At 48.3% G+C, this 23,696-nt stretch overlaps 1 protein-coding gene across 4 annotated transcripts in view; it reads left to right on the top strand.

Moving 5' to 3' along the window:
• Positions 1 to 23,696, top strand: part of LOC119163924 (aldehyde dehydrogenase 1A1) — a 638,180-nt gene that overhangs the window by 444,662 nt on the left and 169,822 nt on the right. For all 4 annotated transcript variants that reach the window (XR_012885825.1, XM_075872625.1, XM_075872624.1 and 1 more), the window contains one exon: positions 13,847 to 13,908. Coding sequence is in view for 3 of the 4 variants with exons in the window: in XM_075872625.1 (XP_075728740.1) it covers positions 13,847 to 13,908 (62 nt within the window). In the remaining variant the exon portion in view is untranslated. The remainder of the gene's footprint in view (positions 1 to 13,846; positions 13,909 to 23,696) is intronic.

The following is a 23,696-nucleotide window of genomic DNA, read 5'->3' as shown; positions in this document are numbered from 1 at the left end:
GTAGGCACAACATTCTATAAAGTTATAGTAAATTTGCGCACTGCAGCGATAGTTCCTCCACTGAAGTATTAGAGCTGCCGCGACGCCAACAGCCACTGTGATAGCTCACGAAAAAATACCGTCGAATGCGAGGTCGTCGCTTATTTATCTCGCAAGACCCGCGTTGTAGCGTAGGTATACACTGCTAGGACGGTCGTTACCGCATCAAAAACATTGTCATTGAAGGGCTAGTGGTGTACTGTATCCATGGCTAACGGTCACACTTGTGGTAAGCACGTAAAAAGAATATAGCAAACGTTAACACGAAACAACTAAACGAGGTCGACGTGACAACAGAACACCTACCATGACGGAGACAAAGTTTGGTCTGCATGCTGCTCCCTCTCCAAGTAACAAAAAAAACGTAACCCCCGAAATGGCTAACGCGCGGGAAGTGTTTGCATTCTCGGAGGCTTCGAGAAAAAAAATAATTATGGCAGTGGTCGAGAGATGGCGCAGCGTTCGGAATGCCATGGGCATTATATGCATGGCTTGGGGGTATTCGCCTTCTTGAAAACCTGATAAGCTCTAGTAATTATTTCATTCATTATTGTGCAACCATTCATAAACTTACGTTTGTCTAAGCATCAGATACAATATATTTACGCGTGCGCATGTTGTGGTATTCATACAAAACGTTAAAAAAGTGTAAGAAAGCCTACTTGTAACTTGTGCCACTACGGTCAGTCGAAATTCATCGCTATATTAGCTGGTGCGCTTTCATAGTAGGGTGTGAGTAAACACGTCGAAGTGTGGGCCGTTGCTGTGAATGGTTGACTGTGCTCTTGTTGCGTAATTGTTAGCGTTGCGATGATGTTTATTAGAACAGAGGAGTCGCAACGAGGTCGCGACGGAAAAATGGGCGAACAGCAAGTCTGGCAAAGGCGGCACAGGTTCTCGCGCAATCAGAGCACGGGCTTTTCGTTGTCTTCCGAAGGCGCATACGCGTTGGTGCGTATGCTCCACTACAATACCCCTGGGGTGAAGGGTAGCCATCCTGGAGACTCAGGGAGTAGGCACAATGAGGGGGTCGTAGTAGGGCTTGAGACGGTCGACGTGTACGGTCTCGCGTCCTCGACGGCGCAAATCTGGTGATTGTGTTAATGGCTCGATGACGTAATTCACCGGGGAGGTCGCGTCAATGACACGGTAGGGACCATGGTACCGGGTCAGAAGTTTAGAAGACAGGCCAGGAACGTGCGGGGGCACCCAAAGCCACACAAGGGAGCCAGCACGAAATGTAGGAGCTATGCGGTGAGCGTCGTCGTGTCGAGTCTTTTGTAGGCCTTGAGCCTCACTTGTCAGAGACCGAGCCAACTGACGGCAGTCTTCAGCGTATCTGGCGACTTCCGAAAGCGGGGAGCACTCAGATACATCAGGGCGATACGGTAGTATAGTGTCAAGTGGGTGGGAAGGTTCGCGGCCGTACAATAGAAAGAACGGGGAAAAACCGGTAGTCGCTTGCGTCGCGGTGTTATAAGCGAAGGTAACAAAGGGCAATACAGCGTCCCAGTTAGTGTGGTCGGAGGAGGTGTACATCCTCAGCATGTCTCCAAGTGTGCGGTTGAACCGCTCTGTAAGACCATTTGTCTGTGGATGGTATGCGGTAGATTTCCGGTGGATAATGTTGCATTCAGCGAGGATAGCTTGGATGACCTCCGACAGGAACACTCGACCCCTATCACTGTGTAATTCCCGCGGAGCACCATGGCGTAGAATGAAGCTGCGGAGAATGAAGAGTGCAACTTCGTGGGCGGTCGCTGCCGGTAGAGCTGCAGTCTCAGCGTAGCGTGTCAGATGATCGACTCCGACAATAATCCACCGGTTTCCAGAGATACTATATGGGAGGGGGCCATAGAGGTCTATACCCACGCGGTCGAATGGGCGAGCCGGGCACGGGAGCGGCTGTAACATGCCAGTAAAGTGCCGCGGAGGTGTCTTGTTTTGTTGGCAAGTGGTGCAAGACTGAACGTATTTCTGCACAAAGCGATACATTCCTCGCCAGTAATAGCGTTGGCGCAGCCTTTCGTAGGTTTTCAGGACACCTCCGTGAGCACTTTGGGGATCTGCATGGAAATTCATGGACGATGTCTTTCAAGTTGCCCGTCAACGTTCCCGCACCGTTACTTTTGCTGCCTCATTTTTTCTTCGTGCAGCAAAAGACTGGAATGACCTCCCCCACCATATTGCAGCAATCACCTGTCCATCAACATTTATGCATAGCGTCACAAGCCATTTTTCAAACTAATTCATGGCTTTTTTTGTACGTTTTTTGTAACCCCACCCCTTATGTAATGTCCCCCTGGGGACCTTTAAGGTAATAAAATGAAATGAAATGAAATGAAATGTCAGAGCGCATATGAGTTGGGACAGCAAGGAGCCACTTCCGACCACCAGGCATGTAGTTACGGCGGTACAGAATGTTGTCTCGTAAGGAAAAGTGGGCTGCTTGCCGGCGTAGCGCTCTCGTGGAAGGGACAGCAGACGGATCGGTAAGGTAGTCGACTAACAAGGCAAGGTGTGGGTCTTTACGCTGCTCCGAAAGCATGTCAGTCGTGTCGAGTGGTGACAAGGTGGTAAAAGGGGGAGACAGAGAAGCCACATCTGGTGTTAATGGCGATCGCGAAAGTGCATCGGCATCCGCATGCTTGCGACCGGAACGATATACGACACGGATGTCGTATTCTTGCAATCGAAGAGCCCAACGCCCCAGGCGTCCGGACGGGTCTTTCAAGGTGGACAGCCAACATAGAGCGTGGTAATCGGTGACCACGTCGAAAGGACGGCCGTAAAGGTACGGGCGAAACTTCGTCAACGCCCAGATTATGGCCAAACACTCCTTCTCTGTCACGGAGTAATTCAATTCAGCCTTCTTGAGAGCGCGACTTGCATAGGCGACTACGTATTCAGCTTGGGTGCCTTTCCATTGTGCCAAAACTGCACCAAGACCGATGCCACTTGCATCGGTGTGAATTTCTGTGGCCGCAGCAGGGTCGAAGTGACGAAGAATAGGTGGTGAGGTCAGCAGGCGGCGCAGCTGGCGAAATGCATCGTCACATGCAGGTGACCATGCAGATATGCCTTTGCTGTTGGAAAGCAGACTCGTGAGAGGTGCGATGATGGACGCGAAGTTGCGCACGAAGCGACGAAAGTAGGAGCAGAGACCGACGAAACTTCTTAGGGCTTTCAGTGATGTGGGCAACGGAAAGTCAGCGACAGCTCGAAGCTTATCGGGATCCGGAAGAACACCGTCTCTGGTGATGACATGTCCCAAGATGGTTAGTTTTCGTGCTGCGAAGTGGCACTTCTTGGAGTTAAGTTGTAGGCCTGCAGAAGTTAGACACGTCAGAATCTCGTGGAGGCGAGCAAGATGTGTCGGGAAATCAGATGAAAAGACTACGATGTCGTCCAGGTAACATAAGCAGGTTTTCCACTTGTGGGCACGCAAGATGGTGTCGATCATGCGCTCAAATGTGGCAGGTGCGTTGCAGAGCCCAAATGGCATGACTTTGAACTCATATAGGCCATCCGGTGTTACAAAGGCTGTTTTAGGGCGATCACATTCAGCCATTGGCACCTGCCAATACCCACAACGCAGATCCAAAGATGTAAAGTACTCGGCGCCTTGTAAACAGTCAAGAGCATCGTCTATTCGTGGTAGCGGGTAGACATCTTTTTTCGTAATATTGTTTAAGCGGCGATAGTCCACGCAAAATCGTACGGTGCCATCTTTTTTCTTGACCAGAACCACAGGTGATGACCAAGCGCTTTGAGAAGGCTGTATGACTCCACGTTTAAGCATGTCATCTACTTGCTCCGTAATGGCGCGGCGCTCTTCGGCGGAAACGCGGTAAGGACGCTGTCGCAGAGGCGAATGTGAGCCGGTGTCAATAGTATGAGCGATAGTGGTGGTGCGGCCCAAAGCAGGTTCTTGAAAGTCGAAAAAAGAACGAAACTTGTTAAGGAGAGCAACAAGTTGGCGGCGATGCGAGAGGGGAAGGTCTGCGTCAATAGCATTGTCGAAGGCTGACAAACTTGATGGCTCAGACGCATGAGTGATTGCAGCAATGTGACATGGCGTTTCGTCGGGAAGAATAATATCATCGATATGGTCGACAGGTTGCACATATCCTAACGTTTCACCACGAAGTAAGCCAATGGGGTAGTTGCAGTGGTTGGTGACCAGCATTACGGTTAAACCAGACGCAATTGTAAGAACAGCAAACGGGAGAACGATGCCCTTGCGTTCAGTAAAAACCGGAGATGGCGTAAACACCACCGTGCCGTCAGGTTGCGCCAGACATGAAAGGCTAATAGGGACCGAAGCTTCAGGGGGCAAGGTGATGTCGTCATTAGCGATGACTTTGCAAAGCAGAGGAGAGCGGTCGCGTGGTGGAAATTCACATGTTGGCACAAGGGACACTTCGGCACGGGAACAATCGATGATAGCTTCATGACGTGATAAGAAATCCCAACCCAGGATAAGGTCATGAGAGCAAGATGGTAGAACAAAAAACTGTACGACGTACAAAACGTCTCGGATGACGACGCGCGCCGTACACACAGCCGAGGGATGAATGCGTTGCGCGCTAGCCGTGGACAGCACCAAGCCACTGAGAGATGTGGTCACTTTCTTCAGTTTCCTACAAAAGTTTGCGTTCATCACAGAAACGGCGGCCCTGGTATCAATTAACGCTAATGTGGCGACTCCCTCAACATCGACATCAACAACATTTTGCGGCGAAAATGGAGGCCTTGGGAATTGCGCACAAGTTGCAGTTCTTGCCTCCGGAACTGCACTGATTAGTTTCCCTCCTCAAGAGGTGGTCGACGACGCATAGGCGATGGCGATCGGCGACGAGGTGATGGGAAATGAGCAGTCGATGGGTGGCGATCCGAGTCGGAGTGCCTCTGTTCATATGCAGACGTGGTGGTCTGCTGCGGTGCGTAGGTAGGAGCTCCGAAGTATGCGTGCGCAGGCGTGGGACGGCGGCGGCAGAAGCGTGCAATGTGGCCAGCGATGCCACACGCGAAGCAGATGGGACGATTGTCTCGGGTGCGCCACTCATTAGATGGACGGAAAAAGCGAGGTGGGGGCCTGTAGACTGGAGGCGAGGCCGGAGGAGGTGGAGCCGATAAGGCGACTGGATGCGGTGGGGGCCGCGCGATCACAGCTGCGTAGCTGAGAGGTGAAGGCGGCGCAGTTGGTGCGTAGCCAGCAGTGGAGAGATCAGATGGCACCGAAGTGCACGGGTAAGAGGCCGGAACTGTAGGGAGTGCATTGCAAATTTCAGTGCGTATGGCCTGCTGCATATTCGAAGGGAGGCTTGTCGTGGGCGCGTCACTATGCGGCAGCAGGGAAAGCTGTCGGGCGACTTCCTCCCTGATGAAGTCTTTAATCTGGTTCGACAGAGTTCCTTGGTGAACGTTGCCATTGGCGAGTGCGACGGCCGAGATCGAATCTGGTGATGGGACACTCTGTCGGGCGATGGAACGCTGACGACGCAATTCATCGAAGCTCTGGCACAGGCTTACGAGGACTGCCACCGTGGTCGGGCTCTTCGCCAGCAACATCTGGAATGCGCCATCCTCGATGCCTTTGAGAATATGTCGAATTTTCTCTTCTTCAGGCATGGATGAGTTAACACGCCTGCAGAGGTCGAGCACATCCTCAATATAGCTAGTAAAGGTCTCACCAGGTTGCTGGGCTCGGTGGCGCAGACGCTGGTCAGCGCGGAGCTTGCGGACCTCTGGTTGGCCGAACGCTTCGGTCACGAGGGTCTTGAAGGTGGACCAGGTGGCGATGGCGGTTTCGCGGTTGGTGAACCATAGCTTGGCGACGTCAGCCAAGTAAAAGATGACATAGGCAAGCTTCGAGTCGTTGTCCCATTTGTTGCTGGCACTCACGCGTTCGTACAAGGAGAGCCAGTCTTCGACGTCTTGCTCACCACTGCCGCTGAAGATTGGTGGGTCCCGCTGACGGGTAGCACCGGGGCAGGTCGACGGGGCAGCCGATGGTGCTGGCTGTGCTGGGATGGGCTGGTTGGCGACTGCGTCAGTCATGTTGTACGGTAGTCTTTCGGCCAACTTGCGAGAGCGGAGCTCCAGGTCTGCTTAGGGATCTCAGCAGCCTCCACCAAATGCGATGATGTTTATTAGAACAGAGGAGTCGCAACGAGGTCGCGACGGAAAAATGGGCGAACAGCAAGTCTGGCAAAGGCGGCACAGTTCTCGCGCAATCAGAGCACGGGCTTTTCGTTGTCTTCCGAAGGCGCATACGCGTCGGTGCGTATGCTCCACTACAGCGTATATGTTAGCGTACTTGTTGCGTACTATATGTGTAGTATGTGTCCATGTGTACATGTGTAGCTATATGCATTGCCTCAGCACATATTAGGCTTCCGGTGTCAGAAAGTAATCCTGAATTACACCTCATGTATATAATCCGCAAAGGAGCCGTGATAGTGGGTATGACAACGTACGTCGCTGTAGGCAACTTTTTTTGAAGTTTCATTTAGTCCCTGCAGGTGGCGCCAGCTACCACCTACTTCACGGCTATGACGCTGTCACACCTCCAGTTACTTATATAACGTTGAACATCTATCTATCAAAGCTGCAATACTGAGTCGGAATGGTATCGCTGCGATCGAGTCTACGGTTTAGAGGCACATCTCGTGACCTGCGGACCCGTAAATGCATGGATAACGTCGCTACACTATGTGAATCTGCGAGAAATAAATACAGCAAGCCTAGTATGCACTCTTTAGGTGAGGGCTCTGCAGTATCCGTGTCTTTCGGAGTGAACGTCGCTTCGCTGACCGAACGAAACGTGCTTGCTCCGTCGTTCTCTTTCGCGTTATGTTCATCGCCACAGGTTCGTCTGCTTGTTTTTATAAACATTTCGTTCAGTATCAAGCTCAGCGGGACCGTTTTTTTTTTGTAACTTTCAGTGCCGTGTACTCCTTATCAGTCGAGAATCGTTGCATTTGCTAAGCCTACTCGCTTCGCCGGGGGGCAGCCATGTTGATTTTCATAAGGAGGAACATGTTTCTCCGTGGATGAGGGAGCAACGTTTCTCTATTTAAAGACGAACATTGGGGACATCGCCGTTCCTTCCTAAATAGGGAGGACGTCACTCCATTTTTTAAAGAGGGCAGTTAGCTTTGCAAAGGGCTGTGCAGTGCTGCTCTATTTGGGCTTGAAGTTGCGCGAGTTTGATTTTTAGTTTCCGATTGTGCTTTTGAGTTTTCCACCCTTGAGTAATGTTATTATGAGCTTCCAGGAGGTGGACGAGCTTACTGTCGATGACGGAAATTTTGGGGGTTGTATCTAGCATTTCAGTACTATGGGGAATATCCTCCTGCAGCTGCATAACCCAGGAGTCAAAGTCGAAGGGGGCCTGTGTTGGCCGCGATTGCCTGAATTTGCGAAGCTGGTCCCACTTAGCTCGCCTAATGGTAAATTTACGCTGAGGTTGCTAATAATTCACTGCAGTGCGAATTAGGTGGTAGTCACTGCCCAATGTTATTTGCGTTCTTTTTCATTGCACCTCGGTGATATTTTTGCCAAGCGTGAGGTCTGGAGTAGTATCAGTTGTGACACTATTACTAATCCGAGTAGGCAGGCTGAAATCATTAAAAGTGCTCAGATTGAGCATAAACGCTTCATTGTATAGGGCTGTGCCCCTGTGGTTACTGTGCCGATAGCCCCAGTTCACGTGAGCGCAATTGAAGTCACCCATGATGAGTGGGGGATTCATTGCTGCCGATTGTGCGGCGGACTTGAGAAGAGGGGGAAGTAAGTCAACAGACTGTCGTGGAAGAAAATAGCAGTTAAGAACAAAAGGGGGGGGGGACCGTGCAGGGTCGAGGGTAAAAAATAGGGGAAGTGATGTCATTCTGCACTTAAGGTAAGAAGTTACCGACGTATGTTATCCTGCGAGGAACACCTGTTGAATTTGATGAAATAACAGTATAGCTTGGCAGTTGCCTGCAAACATTTGCATCTTGAATTGCAATTATATCTGGTGGTAACAAAGAATTGATAATGATTTGCTGCAGAGGGTCTCGTTTTCGCCGAAAGCCCCTGCAGTTCCATTGGATAATTTGTAACGAATTAGGGCCCGTCGGAGGAGCCATGTTGTAATGCGGAAGGGCGAAGCAGGGGTTTTGGAAGTGGGGCTGTGGGAGGAGAGGCTGCTGAGAGCCTAGATGTAAGATAAGCCGCCCTTCCACTTTGGTCATAATGCTCGAGAGCACATTATCCATAATACGGGTAATGGTGGCATCTATCATAATTTGACAATGTGCAGTGGCTTGCGCCGTAATGCGCTCGACGAACCTGGCTTCTAAATTTTGTATGAGATCCTGAAAGAGAGAGAATAGGATGAAAAAAAGGCAAGGAGGTTAGCCATCACTGAGCCTGGTCGGCAACCTTGCACTGGGGAGGGGGTAAAAAGAATAAAAGTTAGAGAGAGAGAAGAATATAACTGTTACTCATGCAGTCGACAAAACGGAAGTTATGTCCTTAACATCACAGACGGTGAGTCGCACCCGTGTCTTAATCAATTGAGCACATCCGTTGCATTAACTTGTATGCGCGGTTCCATGCACCCAAAATCTTGCCGATGGTGAAGCGCGAGATCCTGAAATTTTGCTTCCAAGTCTATGGGCTTGGCTGGGCTCTCATCAGGACTCCTTTTTTTTTCTGAGAAGGCTGGTGAGATGGAGTGGGTATAGATTGCAGCGGTGAAATTGGAGGGAGAGTTGGGGTGGAGGCAGAGGAGGTTGCCCTGTGCTGCTGTACCTCTTTTCGCAAAGCCTGCAGTTCCGTATTTTGGGGGGTAGTGCCGCCTGCTCCGACGGCCCCGGAGGACCACGCAGACATAGATAAGTTGGTGTTTCCGAGTGGGGGAAAGGTTTCTTTGGTAGGGGACGTTGTCTTCTGAGGTGGTGGGCTTCGTCATTTTGTTGCAGGATTCCTCGCCTTGCACGATCCACTGCCTGTGAGGTGCCGGCCCCCACAGAGAATGCAGTTTGGGATACAAGGGGGAACATCTTGCCGGCCATGTTTGTCTCCGCATCGTGAGCAGATGTCACTCTTGGGGTGGAGGCACACGTCGTATTTGTGGCCCGGTCGGTGACAGTTTGTGCATGCATCTGGGCTCCCCCTGTACTGGGTGCACCTATACCTTACACTCGTGTAGCGTATGGTGTGAGGTACGGGTCCGTGTGCAAAGGTGATCAATATGGAGAGGGTCCTACCCATTCTGCGGGCAGCGATGGTATCAGCATCTGGGTTACGAGTCTGAAGGTCCTTTAGCATCTGCTCCGGAGTTTCCTCCCAGAAGGCTTGCGAGATGACGCGGCGCACTGCAACGGGTGGCAGCGCTATGTAGGCGACGACAAGATAGCTGGTCTTTCGGAGAACCAATTCCTTGTTGGACGAGGTGTAGGGCAGTTTTCCCATGACAGGTAGCCAACGTGAAGGTGTTATTCGTTGGGTGCATCCGGAGGTGAAGCTCTCCAAGGTCCCTGCCAGCTGCGGTTACCTGCAGAGCTTGCATGAATGGCTGCGCCATGGCTCGAATCAAGGCGAGTCCTCCTCTTGGTCGGAAAACGGCTCTTTAGTGCTGAGAGGGAGCAAAGGAAGTTGTTTACGTCGCAGCGCCACCGCCTGTGCTACTCGCAGTTGTTCTTGTTGAGCGTGATAGCTCAGCTTGAAAGACGCAAGGGCAGCGTCGGCCGGAGCACCTACAGGAGACCCGTTAGTTTTAGCGGGAACCGAGAATGTATGAGAGGGTAGAACCTGCGTTTGTGGACTTGGCTGTTCACCCCTATACGCACGGATTAGAGCAGTCCACTCGCTAAGTTCATGCGTTGCTGGGTCGCTGTCTTCGCCTTCCGCTTGTACTTCCATGGCTGTCGCGTCTGGATGCTGCAGGTGACAGGGCTGCCTCTGGCGAGGCGGCAGGAACGCGAGGAGCACTTCGCGGGACGTGGTAGCGTTTCTCGCAGACTCGAGAGCACCAGGCAACACGTCTGCTCTCTGCGAACGTTGGAGAGAGACTTTGTAGTTGTAGCAGTAGTAGTAGCAGTAAAAGTAGTAGTAGTAGTAGCCATCTTAGTAGTAGTAGGTCGCCACCTCCACGGCCGGACTAGAGGAGCGGCACGCGCGCACCTTTTGAATTGAGGAGGAAATCCACTCACGTTAATCACAAATAAAAAAAAAAGTTGTTTCTGATGAAATGACCTACAGAGACGAGTATCGGTGACCTAATCTCTAATAAAATTTGCCTTAAGCCTTTTCTAGTAAAAGGCACACACACATACTATTGATGTTTTGTTATAGTGCCTCAGATATGCGCAATAATTGATGCTTACTAAAAAAACCTAGTAACAGAAGGACGCACTTTCAGCACTAGCTGGCCAACAAGGGTTGCCACATTAAACTCGCTGGGCGTAACCTCCTTGGTTTTAGCAAGGTTTAGCGAAGGTTATGGTCCCTAGATGAAACAAGTTTCCAAGGTAGCACCACTCGTTGTTCTGGAGCCGTCCTCCTCACCCCACCTTTTCTATGCCATCCACGACTGTAATTAGTGCATTCTTTGCACGTGATCTTTCAAATGGCTGGCAGTGTTGTTTAGTATTATGCAAAATCTTCAAAACGAGTACGCATGCGCATATGGCTCCAGCCAGATTCTAGCAGTGACCAAAGACAAAATCGTCAAAACTGAAGAGGAGGAGCGTTTAATTGTGTTCCAAGCCGCCCAAGATTGTTTCGCGGTGCTCGCTCAATGCAACATTCGCGTTTTTCAACAATGCTGGGTTGCCGTAAAACAATAAAAAGTGGTTTTGCTCCCTTCAACTTGTCTTGTGCTATCCAAAATGAAGCACACCGTGAAGTGTAGCTATGAAACATTTCACGCGAACACTTTCGTGCAACTTCGTCTACATACGTCTGCGTGGATATGCGAAGCGAGTTTATTTGTCTGTTTCTATTGAAACGCCAGTCGTGCGTCTAATGCGGGTCTAGTGCATGCCAGTTGTTACAAATACTTTGCGTATTCACATATACAGAGCAGCTAGAGAGTGTAATCAAAGCACCTTCAGGAACATTTCACGCTTGACCAGTTGACGCGAGCGAAACACATATCGTTCATAAGTCTTGTTGCACTTGGGAATGCAGTAGTCTTCAAACGTTTAAAAAGCGTCATAGCCTTTAGCTTGCTCCGGCACCAGGTTCAGGGTACTGAATATTTCAATTGCTCCTTGGTCAGCGATGTGCAAAAAAATTGCAGCTTTCTACTCCTTACTGCATGGTTTAACGGGCTCTTTTTCTACGAGATACAACTCGATGTGTTGCTTGAATATCTTCCGGGATGCCACTGTGTTGTCACCCAATTGCAGTTGCTCGGGCGGCCGTAGTTCAGTAATGTTGGCATCCCACTTCCGACACCATGTATCGAGTATCTTGTAATGAGCATCTGCACACTGTTTTGACCTGGTTTATTGACACAAACGGATTGCTAGCATACAGTGTTGTCAGGGGTCGCTCTAGATGGTGCACAGTGTTGTCCTGTTGACTGCCCGTTTAAATTGTTTCATGTCTCTTTAAGAACTGAGCTGAGTCCAAATCCGGACCGGAGATTCAGGCCCGAGTACGGACCCTCAATGAAAACTATTTTGGCAGGGCAGACCCGTATTTCCGAGTAGGCCCGAGCCTGTGCAGGGCTCTAGTCTGTAGCGCTCTTCCGTAGTGCTATAGAGGCTGTGGCGATTGCTTCAGTTATTTCATAGTTTATGGGACAGGTAGCACCGCTCGTGTCAACTAATCTTTGTTGCACACTGTTTTTTCTCCACTTCATCGCTTGCCTCATGAGGCCTAGCCTTGGTGTCACCAATGTCTGGGACGCCATCGCAGATTTTTCCCACGTGTTGCTTGTCCGCAGAAACAATGCCGGGATAGCTGTTGAGTGTCGCCTTGTTACAACTGTGAATTTCAAAAGGCCAAAGGATCAATTTCTTAATTTTTATTAAATTTACGAGATAATTCGGGCGTCATAATCTCTGCTCTACATTGAGTTTCAACTGTGCTTGATTCATGCAACCGCGTGCATGACCATATTGATGGTGGACTATGAGCATTGTACACTCCGACATTTTTTTATTGCGATAGTAATTATATGAACACTCTCGGCTGCATCTTGCCGTCGGAGTCGATGTCATGCACCGTATATGTATACGTATGTATATATATATATATATATATATATATATATATATATATATATGAAAACGCAAGAAAGAAAAAAAATCCAGAAAAAAGCACTCCGGTGCGCGCAATTAGACGTGGGACTTCTGCGTCGTGAAAGCGAGGCGTTAGCCACTGAGCCACCCCGGAGAACGTTTTTCACCGGTCAAACGGCAAGCAATTTATATCTACCACTTACCACTGCTGTGTCTTCGGCATTACCAGAAATATGGCACAATGAGCGCATGTTGCCACATCACGCAGCGGCGTCCACTCTAATCTCCTACGCATACTTTACCCGGCTTAGAGAAAGGGAGCGACGCTGTCTCGCGGGCCCTGATCTCGCGGTGGCGAGGAGGGGTTGATCGTACGCCTTGGCTAGCCTCGGGCTTTACGTGGAACGAATCTACTGTAGTTACCAGGCGCAAAATGGTCACTGCAATTATTGCAGTCTCCGTTTGCGAAAAGCGCGCGCTTTTCAGACTCAGTGAAGTAACAAATGAGACGCTTATTCGCGTGCATCTGTACCTGTGAGTACGTTTCGTGCGTAATTTGTGTACTAGGAACGCGGGGCACGTTTCGATGTGCTTTCTATTCTGCGCGCGACCTTTGAAATTGTTGTTATCGCGTTCATTGTTTTGCCTTTGCGGCAAAGTTGTGGCTTTTTTATGTAGCAGTGACAGAGAACAGCATCGCTACCATAGACGTATCCAGGGTTCCCCTTCAGGGGGGTGCGGAGCAGGGGCGGCGCCAGGATGTTTTTACTGGGGGGGGGGGGGCAACCACGAAAAGTGAGTTCCTCCGGGGGGGGGGGGGGGCAAGCTAGCTCTGCTCCTACTAGGTTTTCAATATATGCTTCCGGGAACTTGGGTGGGCATAGGGGGGGGCAGGCGAGAATTTTGGGGGGGCTCCAGCCCACCCTTGCCCCCCCCCTGGTGCGGAGGTTCGTCGCAGCGCCCCCCCCCCTCTATTATGCCAATGTATAGGGCTGGCTTTGCGCCCTACTCTTAGGTGATCACGGGGGCGGCGCCACTCCCCTGCCCCCTTCGTGTGCACATCTATGGTCGCCACAATTCATTGTGCCCCATCTGACAATTAAAATCGTTAGAAGAACAATGCGACACACTGAGTTGCACGTCTGCATATCAACGCGAAACTCACAACACCTGAAATAACATGTTCGTGCTTGTATACATTGCTCTTCAATTTGCCAAGTCCCCTGATTGATATGTGGGGTTTAACGTCCCCAAACCACCATATGATTATGAGAGACGCCGTAGTGGAGGGCTCCGGAAATTTCGACCACCTGGGGTTCTTTAACGTGCACGTTGCTAAGTCCCCTGTATATAGCGAAAATTCATGAGGAAAATGAGACAGATAATAGCACAAATAGGTATGCTGCTACTATCACAGTACAGGAATCGTTCTTCGGTGGCTTATTTTATTTCGAACTATATCTGTACTTAAGTGTAAACATTTGTTCATGCGATGCACTGTTGATGTCTGCGCAATAATATATATCATGACAAAAGTTTGCTTTCTTTCTTCCTTTCAGATGGCAACGTTTTCGTCTATACAAGGCGCGAACCTGTCGGAGTCATCGGGCAAATTATTCCGGTAAGAGCAATCATTCAGAGGTTTGCGCCAGATTGAGCATTGCGATGACAGCTACAATGCCACTGTCACGCCCTGTGGCTGGGAGGCTGCGGCTATCGGGTTGATTTCGGGGAACGAAGTGAAGTCGCCGAAAAACAGACTGATCACAAACTGCAGTCGACTAACTTGCCTGGGGCAGTAAAAACTGTTCTTCAAAGCGATTAGAAACTTTTTTTTACATTGTACGATAAACGTTGAAAGCAGGGATCATCACACCCGAGTTATATTTGAAATGTTGTCAAAATATAAAAAGTGTTACTTCGGTGTTTCGAAATTCACAACTGTAACGTAGCGACACCTGACATTGAAGAAAGGATAATTCTGAAAGGTCTCAAAATTACAGCCATGTGTTTGCTGCGCCATACCTCTTAACTTATTGACAAAATGAAACAGTATTTTTTTCATATAGTACCCCTTTAGAACATAATGCACGGCTGCGGTAAAATAAAACAACTAAGAAGAGATGTTTGGGAAGTAAAAACAGCGCAAAAATATAGACAAGGACAGAGGAAGAGATTACACCGCGCTGATTTCAGCATGGCGTCGTCTCTTCCTCTGTCCTTGTCTATATTTTTGCGCTGTTTTTACTTCCCAAGTATGAACCAGCAACTAGCCCAACTTTCGCTATTATTGAAGAAGAGATGTAGTAGACGGGTCGAGCGCAAACTTCCAACTGCATTACGGAATGGCAAAAGCAAGCTACTAGCATAACTCGTATACGTGCTCTCGTTACACCTTCATAATGACACTCGTATCAGTGACAGACCACCTTAGGGCTATCTTTCCTTCCAACAGCCTGTCAGCAGTAGCCTACAGATTTAGAATAAGGTCATGCGTGTTAGACGTACAGTTTAAGAACAAGCAAGGCTTGACAGTCAACTTTTTTGAAGCAAGACTTGGTTCCCACATAACGGCGCCCATTCCAAGCTGACCTAAAGAGCCATTGCGGCGCTTTGCTGCTGTTCAGCACTAGAAAAATGATGCCAATGCAGAGTCCAAGAAAGCATTGTATATCAAGTCGAATGCATGAGCAAAGTTGGCTATCCTTCAGAAATTACTTTGTGGCAATTGCTTTGAGCGTGTGTTCCAAAACGTGAAAGCACAAAACAAAACACAAAACCAGTCTACAGTAGTCAAACAGCCAATTCACGTAATCTCCTACTTCCACTGTTTATCGCACAATGTAAAAAAAGCTTTCGAATCGGTTTGAAGTAAGGATGGTTTTATCACCCTGGCCATGCAAAGTGGCCAAAGTATGTGCAATGGTGAAACAAAAAACAAAAAAACGCCCCATCAATGTTTCCACTGAATGGTGTAGTATTGTGAGGCTCGGAGCAAAAGGCTGAAGACACGCAGGCACTGTAATTACATATTTAATGAAGGCTAGACTTAAAAGACACTGCGGTCAAACAGGGCGACGCTCGCACAGCACAACTAAGTATCGCATCACGCTAGCAATGCGGGCAACGCGTGAAGTCTTAAGTCTCTGGCTAGCGTATCGCACTGGGCGCGGTCTCGCGAGGCGAGGAGGAATGGCAGGCGAAGTGGCTGCGGCTGCTGCCATTTGTCAGGACGCACAAGAGATGGGCACTGCGGAATGGCTGACACCTCACATCGCCCCCCTTCCTCCTCTTGACGACCAAGTCCTGTGGTCTCGATGTTTAACACGAGAAAGTCTTGAAAGTAGCACAGAACTGGAGCTGGCGACGTTGGTGTAGCTGCCGTAACTCAACGAACCACTAAGGTGAAGAGAGTGTTTTGGCTTACAACCTTTAAATGTCTTCGTGGCGCTAGCAGCCTGAGACTTGGCAATCTTCTTTGGAGGCTGGTCGTCTTCACATTCTGGAGATGAGTCGCTGTCGTCCTGCTGGGGTTTGGCAGGAGTCGCTTTTGGTAAGGCGATAAGCAGAGTGGCAGCATTTTTGGTGTCAGCACCGTCTTCTTTGGCTCAGATTCATCCGAACTGCCAGAGCTTGACTAAGCCCGTTTGGCAGCAGCCTTCTCGGTCCTTGCGGTTGCTTGTGTCTTGGCCGGTGGCGGATTCGATGCGTTATACTCGGAAGAGTCGGAAGAGCTGTCGTGTTGTTTCTTCAATTGCTGGGGCTTTTTGGCGCTTGCCTTAAGCACAGGCTTTTTACTCGACGGTGCCACGGCTTCGGCGTGTGAGCTGTAGGACAAGTCGGTAGCATGCTTCGCTCGCTTTCGTGGGGCTCTTAATTGGACAACTCTCTGTTCCGATGTAGCAGCTGGTGGTGTCTTTCCATTCGGTGCTTCGTCTTCAAAGGAATTGGAATGCAGATCAAAGTCCTTGAAGGGCGGTGCTGACGCTGTGGGCTTAGGCTTCCGATGCGAATTTGGCGTTTCGGCATTTATCTTGGTGGTGATGTGGCCATTCGGCGTTGGGTTGACCTGCAGCTTAGTTGGCTTGGTCTCTTCTTTGGTGCTTGTTTATAAGGAACCAGTGCTGGAATTTCCACGACCACCTTGGCAATGAGAGTGCGCACTTCTCAGCTGCTCACAGACGAGAGTGACGGCTGGTGGGGGCAATGCGTGCGCGCATCGCCGTAACAAAACCAAAGGGCACTGGCGATACTGCTACGTATATAAGTGCAACAATGTATAAAAAGAAGGAGGAAGTATAGAGCAAAGGGAGGGCGTAGAAAGAGGAGGTGGCGTTGCATTCAAGCGCTCAGGCGAGGAAAAGTCTGTTCTCGCTCTCCTGCCTAGTGCTGTCGGGCTCGTTTCTGAACCGAATGGCACTTGTCTGCTATATTTATTCGATAGTGAAAACAGCCACCTGGGCTGCTGACCGGCATGTCGCGAGATCGAATCCCGGCGGCGGTGACTGTATTTCCAATGGAGGCGGAAATGTAGGCCCGTGGTTTTCAGACTTAGGGGCACATAAAGAACCCCAGGTGGTCGAAATTTCCAGAGCCCTCCACTACGGTGTCTCATAATCATATGGTGGTTTTAGGACGTCAAACCCCACATATCAATCAATCAATCATCAATCAAGACAGCCACCAGTGGAAACCAGGGCCAACCAGTCGAGTTTAAATGGTATTTTGCCGGAAATAAAACGAGCATATTATGCATTATACGGCATATGTAAACTTTTATTTTATCTGGCCTGCTGAGCATTGAGTCGTTCACTTCAGGACTAACAAAGTTTTCATGCGTCCATTCATCTGAACACCACCACCAAACTCCGTCTGATGCCAGTGCGTGAAGTAAATGATATGATAGGCAGGAAATCTTTTTTTTTTTTGTAAACAGTTGTGTGTAAAGAAAAGCTGCCTTGTCTACTAGACTTGTGTAAGGCTACGTTAACCTACGCGTCTGAGCTGTTATAAAAGATATTCTCACGGTGAACACTCGATGCTGACATATCTCTGTTTAACTTAATTTGTGCGGAAGACAGGGCTCTTGTTAAGAACAAAGTAGCGGACTACTCGAATCTTAGCTTTCTGTAGTCGGCCGATGCGTTGAGCGTCTTTCTTACTGGCTGCCATGTCTAAGTATAACCTTGGAATTTATGCCTTGCTAGGAAAGTGTCAAATGTCTTCGATTTTTACTCGTTGTTTAGTTCGCCTAACACACAGCTTCAGTTTTTCCGCTTGCTTGTGTCGGCCTAAAATGAAGGTGTTTGTTCAACATCGATAATTGCTAGGCTTCCATGTGCCAAACAAGATATAATTTTGAGGTACGCTGTAGTGTGCGTATCAAGATTGTGACCGCTTGGGGTTCTATATATCTTGGTTCACGGGTGTTCTTTTTATATTTCACCCACGTCGAAGAGCGGCCGCAGTGTTCGCTAATCTATCCCGCGCCCTCAAGAATAACAGTGGGACACCACACGTGCAATGCTGCCACGGTGGTTTGCTTGATCAACGACCTCGTGCATACCGCAGACAGGGCGTACAAATGATGCTAGGAAAAAAAAAAGTTACGCAGCTACCACTTACGCTACTTTTGTTTTTGTTTCGTTTTACTGCAGATGTTGGCAGCGTGTTATCGTCGCATCATGGGCTTATCGATGGGGGCATGTCGGCCTGCACTAGTTTTAGCCCAAAACCCAGCACGCAACAAGAAAATGAGGACGAGGGAGCTGCCATCACGGCACAGCACTGGCCCTTCGATACCATATATATAGACGCTGTCTGCTTTGCAGGGCTTCTTTCCGTTTTTTCAGTGCTTTTTATGCAAGGGTAGCTTTTGGACAAAGTTATTTTTCCAAACCACAGTGCACTATTACTGGCGTAATGGCTTTTCTAGCTGTTCATTCCAAAAAAAAAAAAATGGTTCCAAATCTGCACGTTACTCCGCAAGTGTAGTCGAAAGACGATAGTTTTGCATCTGGAGAGAGTGAACAAAACGTTTATTTGATGACGATAGTTATAGCGCGAGAACAAAACGACGACAGAGAGACAAGAAGGACACGAAAGACACGAGCGCTAACTTCCAACTGAGTTTATTGCGCAGAGCACGAAAATATATAGAGGAGACAGTAACCATGTGATAAAAACCATATGGCACAAATAGCAGAACATGAGTAAGAGAAAAACAAAGACAAAAACAAAAGCACAGAAAGACGGCAAAGAAAATCTATAAGAAAACGAAACAGAAAAGTTAAGATAATATAACTACTTGCCCGCATCGAAACCTTCGGGGAACTTGAGTTCTTTCTCGGACAGAGCCACGGAGGGCTTGCTAATACAAGGCACCTGTTCGCGTGCCATCTGCGCGACCTCTACAATGACTCGGGTGCGCTCATCTCTGTGCTTGTACAGTGTCGCTGTGTCCTTGAAACGGGGAACACAATTTCACTCAGTGCAGTCAGTGCTGAGAAAGAAAACCATCTTTGCCGTTTCTAACATTGTTAGCGTGTTCTCTCAGCCGATCGTTCAGACACCTTCCCGTCGTTCCGACATAATAAGCACAGCATGAAAGAGGGGTCTTAGAGACAACTTCCCGGGAACAGGCCGCATACCTGTTTCCATGTTGCGCTCTGCATTCCGTTGGTGACTGCGTTTTCAGGGGGTTTGTAGATTTGGTGAGGCTGATTAATTTGAACGGTGCCGAGAACAGGACACGAACTCCAACACGTTTTCCAATTTTCTTGAGCCTGTATGATATCTGGTGTTTGTATGGAATTACGGCTATCCTTTCACGTTCTGCATCCGTGTTGCTCGGATTCTGTCGCTGCCTCTGCTCTGCCTTATTAGTCCGCAGGATAGTCTCAGCAACGGAAGCGATAAACGCCTCGGGGAAACCCGAAGCCTTAAGCCGGAAAACTTGCGCTTTGAAGCTCGCAGAGATATTGTGGGCGCACGACCTATTTAAGGTATTCTCAAGACAGGTTCGTGCTATGCCTCGCTTAACTAACTTGCTGTGAGCAGAAGAAAAAGGAAGTAGAGGTTTCTGCGCACGTGGTTCATAACACCAACAGATGTGCTGTGAGCTAAAAACCAGCTTTAAATCCAAAAAGCGTAACTTGTCATTCTCGGGCATTTCATGTGTCAACACAACAGTCTTTAAACAATCTTCGAACACACCTATCGTTTGAGTCGCAAACGAATGGAACATAGAAGAATTACAATTTAGAAGAACCAAGAAATCATCCACGTATCTGAATACTTTGACGACATGCGAGCCTTCTAACTTTTCCTGCAGTTTTTTTGCCCATTTTTGCCCATAGAAGATCACTGAGCCGAGTTGCTATGCATGAGCCGATTGAAGCACCCTTTTTTTGCAGATAAATGCAATCATTCCATTGAACGAAAGTAGAGGTAAGGTACAGCAAAACCAGGTCAAGAAAATCTCGCGCACTGATGCCAGTTTTTAATTGGAAGTTCAATTCCCCGAAAATTTCTGTTATCCCTTATACATTCTAATACCTCATCGTGAGGCAGAGAGTAGTATAGGTCCTTTATGTCAATTGAAAAACCGAAAAAATTAGATTGATTTGACTGTTTGAAAAATTCTATCAGAGCCTGCGAGTTTTTGATTGAAAATGGGTCATCAATCTTTAGACACTTTGAATGGGTCTGAATAAACAAGCCGAGTTGCTTTTACCACGTACCACTTTCTGTCACAATGACACGGAAGGTCATGTGAACCTAATGTTTTTTGGCAGAAAAAAACATGCTGAGCCAATTTTTGTCACTTTTGCTAATGTGCTGCGCTAACTGTTTTAACTCTAGTTTACGACACATTTTCTTGGCCTGCGTTTTTACTCTGTCTAGACGAACGTCGGTACTACATGTTTTTAAGAAAAATTTCAGGCGTGTCAGTGTTAAGGCCACAGAAGTAAAACACCGAGCGCTTTCCTTGTTAGAAGGAATGAATCTGCAACGTTTGGAAGCCAGCGTAAAGAGGGCGAAAAACCTGGAGTTGGACGTTTTCTTCACGGTGAAATCACACAAGGAAGACATGCCTTTCCTGGCCACAGTCTCAAAGAAAGGTAGCTGGCAGTTAGATGTTTCGCGTTTTCTGCAAAAGAACCTAGCGTGCCTGAATATTGTTGACCATTTCTGCATACCGAATTCAGATTCTGTGTGCGAGTACCTCAAAAATAACTCGATGAGCCTACGTAGCGCCTTCAGTGTCTACGTGGAAAATTTATATTATTCCATTCCGCATTGGCAGGTTATGAAATGCGTAAAAGCCTGCATTGTGTTTGACAACGATGAACAATCTTTCATCGATGGTTGCGGTATTTCTTTAGAATCATTTTTTGAACTTTTGTCATTTTACCTTGAAAGTACCTTTGTGTCAGGGCGGGGGGATCTTTATGTACAAAAGTCTGGTGTCTGCACAGGGTCGAGCGTGGCCCTTTTATAAGTGACATTATTTTAGCCTACATTGACAGGCAGCTGGAAGGTTACCTTAGTAAGTGCTGCAGTGCTGTTTTTCGTTACGTCGATGATTTTGTAATTTTTTCCCACAACGACATTCACCATAAGCACATTGATCACATTCTCAAGTTGTTCAGTCAGCATGGTATAGGCCTCACCTTCACTCACGAAGTCTGTAAGGATTACGAGCTACAGTTTCTTGACCTAAATTTAACCTTTGGTAAAAATCATTTGTGTTGAAAATATGACCCAAGATCAGTGAAGCCTATCTTAAACTACAAGTCTGGTCATTCTAAGATTGTGAATAAAGCGATCGCAAAGACAATTCTTAATGCGTCACTCAGGAAATCCTGTGTGCACGTGTCGAATACTGCTTTTCATAACCAGGTAAAACGTTTAGTAGATGCTGGGTATCCTGACAAGGTGATTTCGTTTGTGTGTGAGTCAATAGTTCGGAGCGTTAAGCTCGTGAAACACAGAGGAGCTCAAGAAAATTTCGATGGAAAAAGAAAAAGAGCAGTTTTTTCCTTATGTGGGCCGCATTTCCTTGCCTTTCCAAGCAAATTTGATTGAATGCATCTTCTTTTTGCAATTATGCAAACTTCTAAGGAGTGACCTTCAGGACCTCAACTGCAGGAACTTTCAGCGCAGCTAACGGCCGCTGTGTCCTCTGATATGATCTTGTTGTCACTGCTGGAGCTATTGCTTAGACTGGTTCTCTCTCTTCCATCTTCAGAGCTTGATCGCCGGCCTTGTGTTCGCTGTGTCTCTCCTTCTCTCTCTCGGAGGCACTGTTGGTGCTCTTGCGAAATCGCCTCTCCACCTTGGATCAGGTTCGTCCACTTTCCTGACGTCTGGTAGACTACTTAATATAAGGTCGGAAAGCAGTTCATCTACGCATCTAACGGTAATCCACTCGCTGTGATGAGATGTTGACATCTGTATCCTGGCTTCAGAAAAACATCGAACTGTGCTGTCGACTAGTGTTACAGGCGTGGTTTTGCCTGTGAATTCCTCTTCGCGTACCAAACTGCGTCTCGCCAAAGCTACGCTGGTTCTGTTATCTCGAAGAACTGCGACTTGCGTTCCGTGAATTTTTCCATAGACAACAGGTAGATATGGCTCATCTGCTCTTTGCTTAGCATCTGTAGCATTTCTTTTAGGTGGAGTTTTCTCATCCAATTTTGTCATGTGAGGTGCGAATTCCTCCCCGGGGACTACACAGACAACTTTGTTCCATAGTGTGCAGGCTTTGGTGCGATGGCCTTTTCATTTACAGTCTTCACAAAACACTTGCATCTTACTGTTGTCTCTTCCAAAATCACAGTCCCAGGCAGGATCACGGTCACAGTTTCACATTAAATACCTAATAAATTTTGATACAGCACCTGCCATTCTTGGCTTTGCACCGCCCTCCACTTTATGGAAATTTTCTTTCGTCTTACTCAAATTGTTGGAGCCTTGCGCTTCAAGAAACTGATCAGCACACTCAACATAGTTTTCAAGTCGTTTCAACGCTAGTTCTTGAAGGAAAACACTGAGGTTTGGGCTACAAAATGTCAAAAATTTCTCGATTACGATTCTATCGCGGACACCTTCATAAGACTTCTCTGTGTCAGACATTCCCATTCATTTCTCAAAATAATTGGTCAATCTATAAACTGTTTACCCGTCTCTGCATCTTCGGGTTTACATTCGAAATCTGTCTCTGAATCCTTCAGCTGTTAACTTGAATCGTTGAAGCAGAGCTTTTTTTTACGTTATCGCAGTTGATAGAGTTGGATGTGGGCATTCTCCCAAACACACTTAAGGCTTTGCCTACTAAACATTGACTCAGTGCTGTTGCCCACTTGCTTCTTTGCCATCCTGGACCCACAGCGATTCGGTCAAAACGCTGCACATACGCATCTAAATCATCCCTTTTATCATGGAGCGAAGTCATTAGCTTGCGTGGGCAAACGCTTTTTGCTCTAGAAGAATCCCGTTCAACAGAAACGGATGAGCTAGAGTCATAGTCTCTCATGGAAGACGCGTCTGCTAAGCACAAACGTACGAGCAGTATCTCCTTGTAGGCTTCACGCGCCTCGCGAGCTTCCTTTTCCACGCGCTGGAACAACGTAAGTGACTCCTCTCGGCTGAGACACAATGCCATCGCAATTCCCAACACTTTTTCGTAATCCACGTTTCTGCTACGTGTGAGAGCAATCAAACAAGATAAATAATTTTAGCAGGCTCGCCAATATTTTGCCACCTCCTGATGGTAAACGAAACAGAATCACTTCGGATGATGAAACATTTTTTATGCGACAAAATGCCAAGTTAGGTGCCCAATAAGTGGTGAAGATCCAACAATATAGGTGGAGGCCCCTGCACACCCTATGTCTACAAAACATACAGAAATATTTACATTATCGACGCGGCTTGCTGACCCTGGCGTAGTGGCTCCGGCTCCCGGTCGAAGTCCCGTTGTCCCCCTGAAACGAAGCTTCACTGAAGCACGGCCGTCCGATGCATCGTCAGGGCGCTGGTCGGGTTCCAATAGTATTCGGTGACCAATGCGCAGGTACACGCCGTGGCTGTATCGCTCTGCTCAGGAGCGCGGCCCATGGAGCATAGCTCCCAGACGCCTGCGCTGCTCCAGGAGTCGTGTCTCACTGGGCTGTGCTGATTGTCTTCTTAGTTGCGTCCCGCGGGTGACAGTGCGTTGCTGTGAAGACTGGGGCCCTTTCCTAGGTCCTAAGCTCGGCTGACGGACTTGCAGCGAACGCCTTGCCGTGACCGCTTTACGTCCGCCTTCTTTTAAGGACGATAGTCTTTCTTGGGGACCTTGTGGTGGCACATACCCGTCGCCTTGCGTTCTACACCTTATCACCTCTGAGACGGGCGCGCATT

Source organism: Rhipicephalus microplus, chromosome 8 (genome assembly GCF_043290135.1).
Source record: "Rhipicephalus microplus isolate Deutch F79 chromosome 8, USDA_Rmic, whole genome shotgun sequence".
NCBI classification, from domain to species: Eukaryota; Metazoa; Arthropoda; class Arachnida; order Ixodida; family Ixodidae; genus Rhipicephalus; species Rhipicephalus microplus.
The sequence above is the reverse complement of the archived record's forward strand: the minus strand, read 5'-3'. Positions and strand labels throughout refer to the sequence as shown.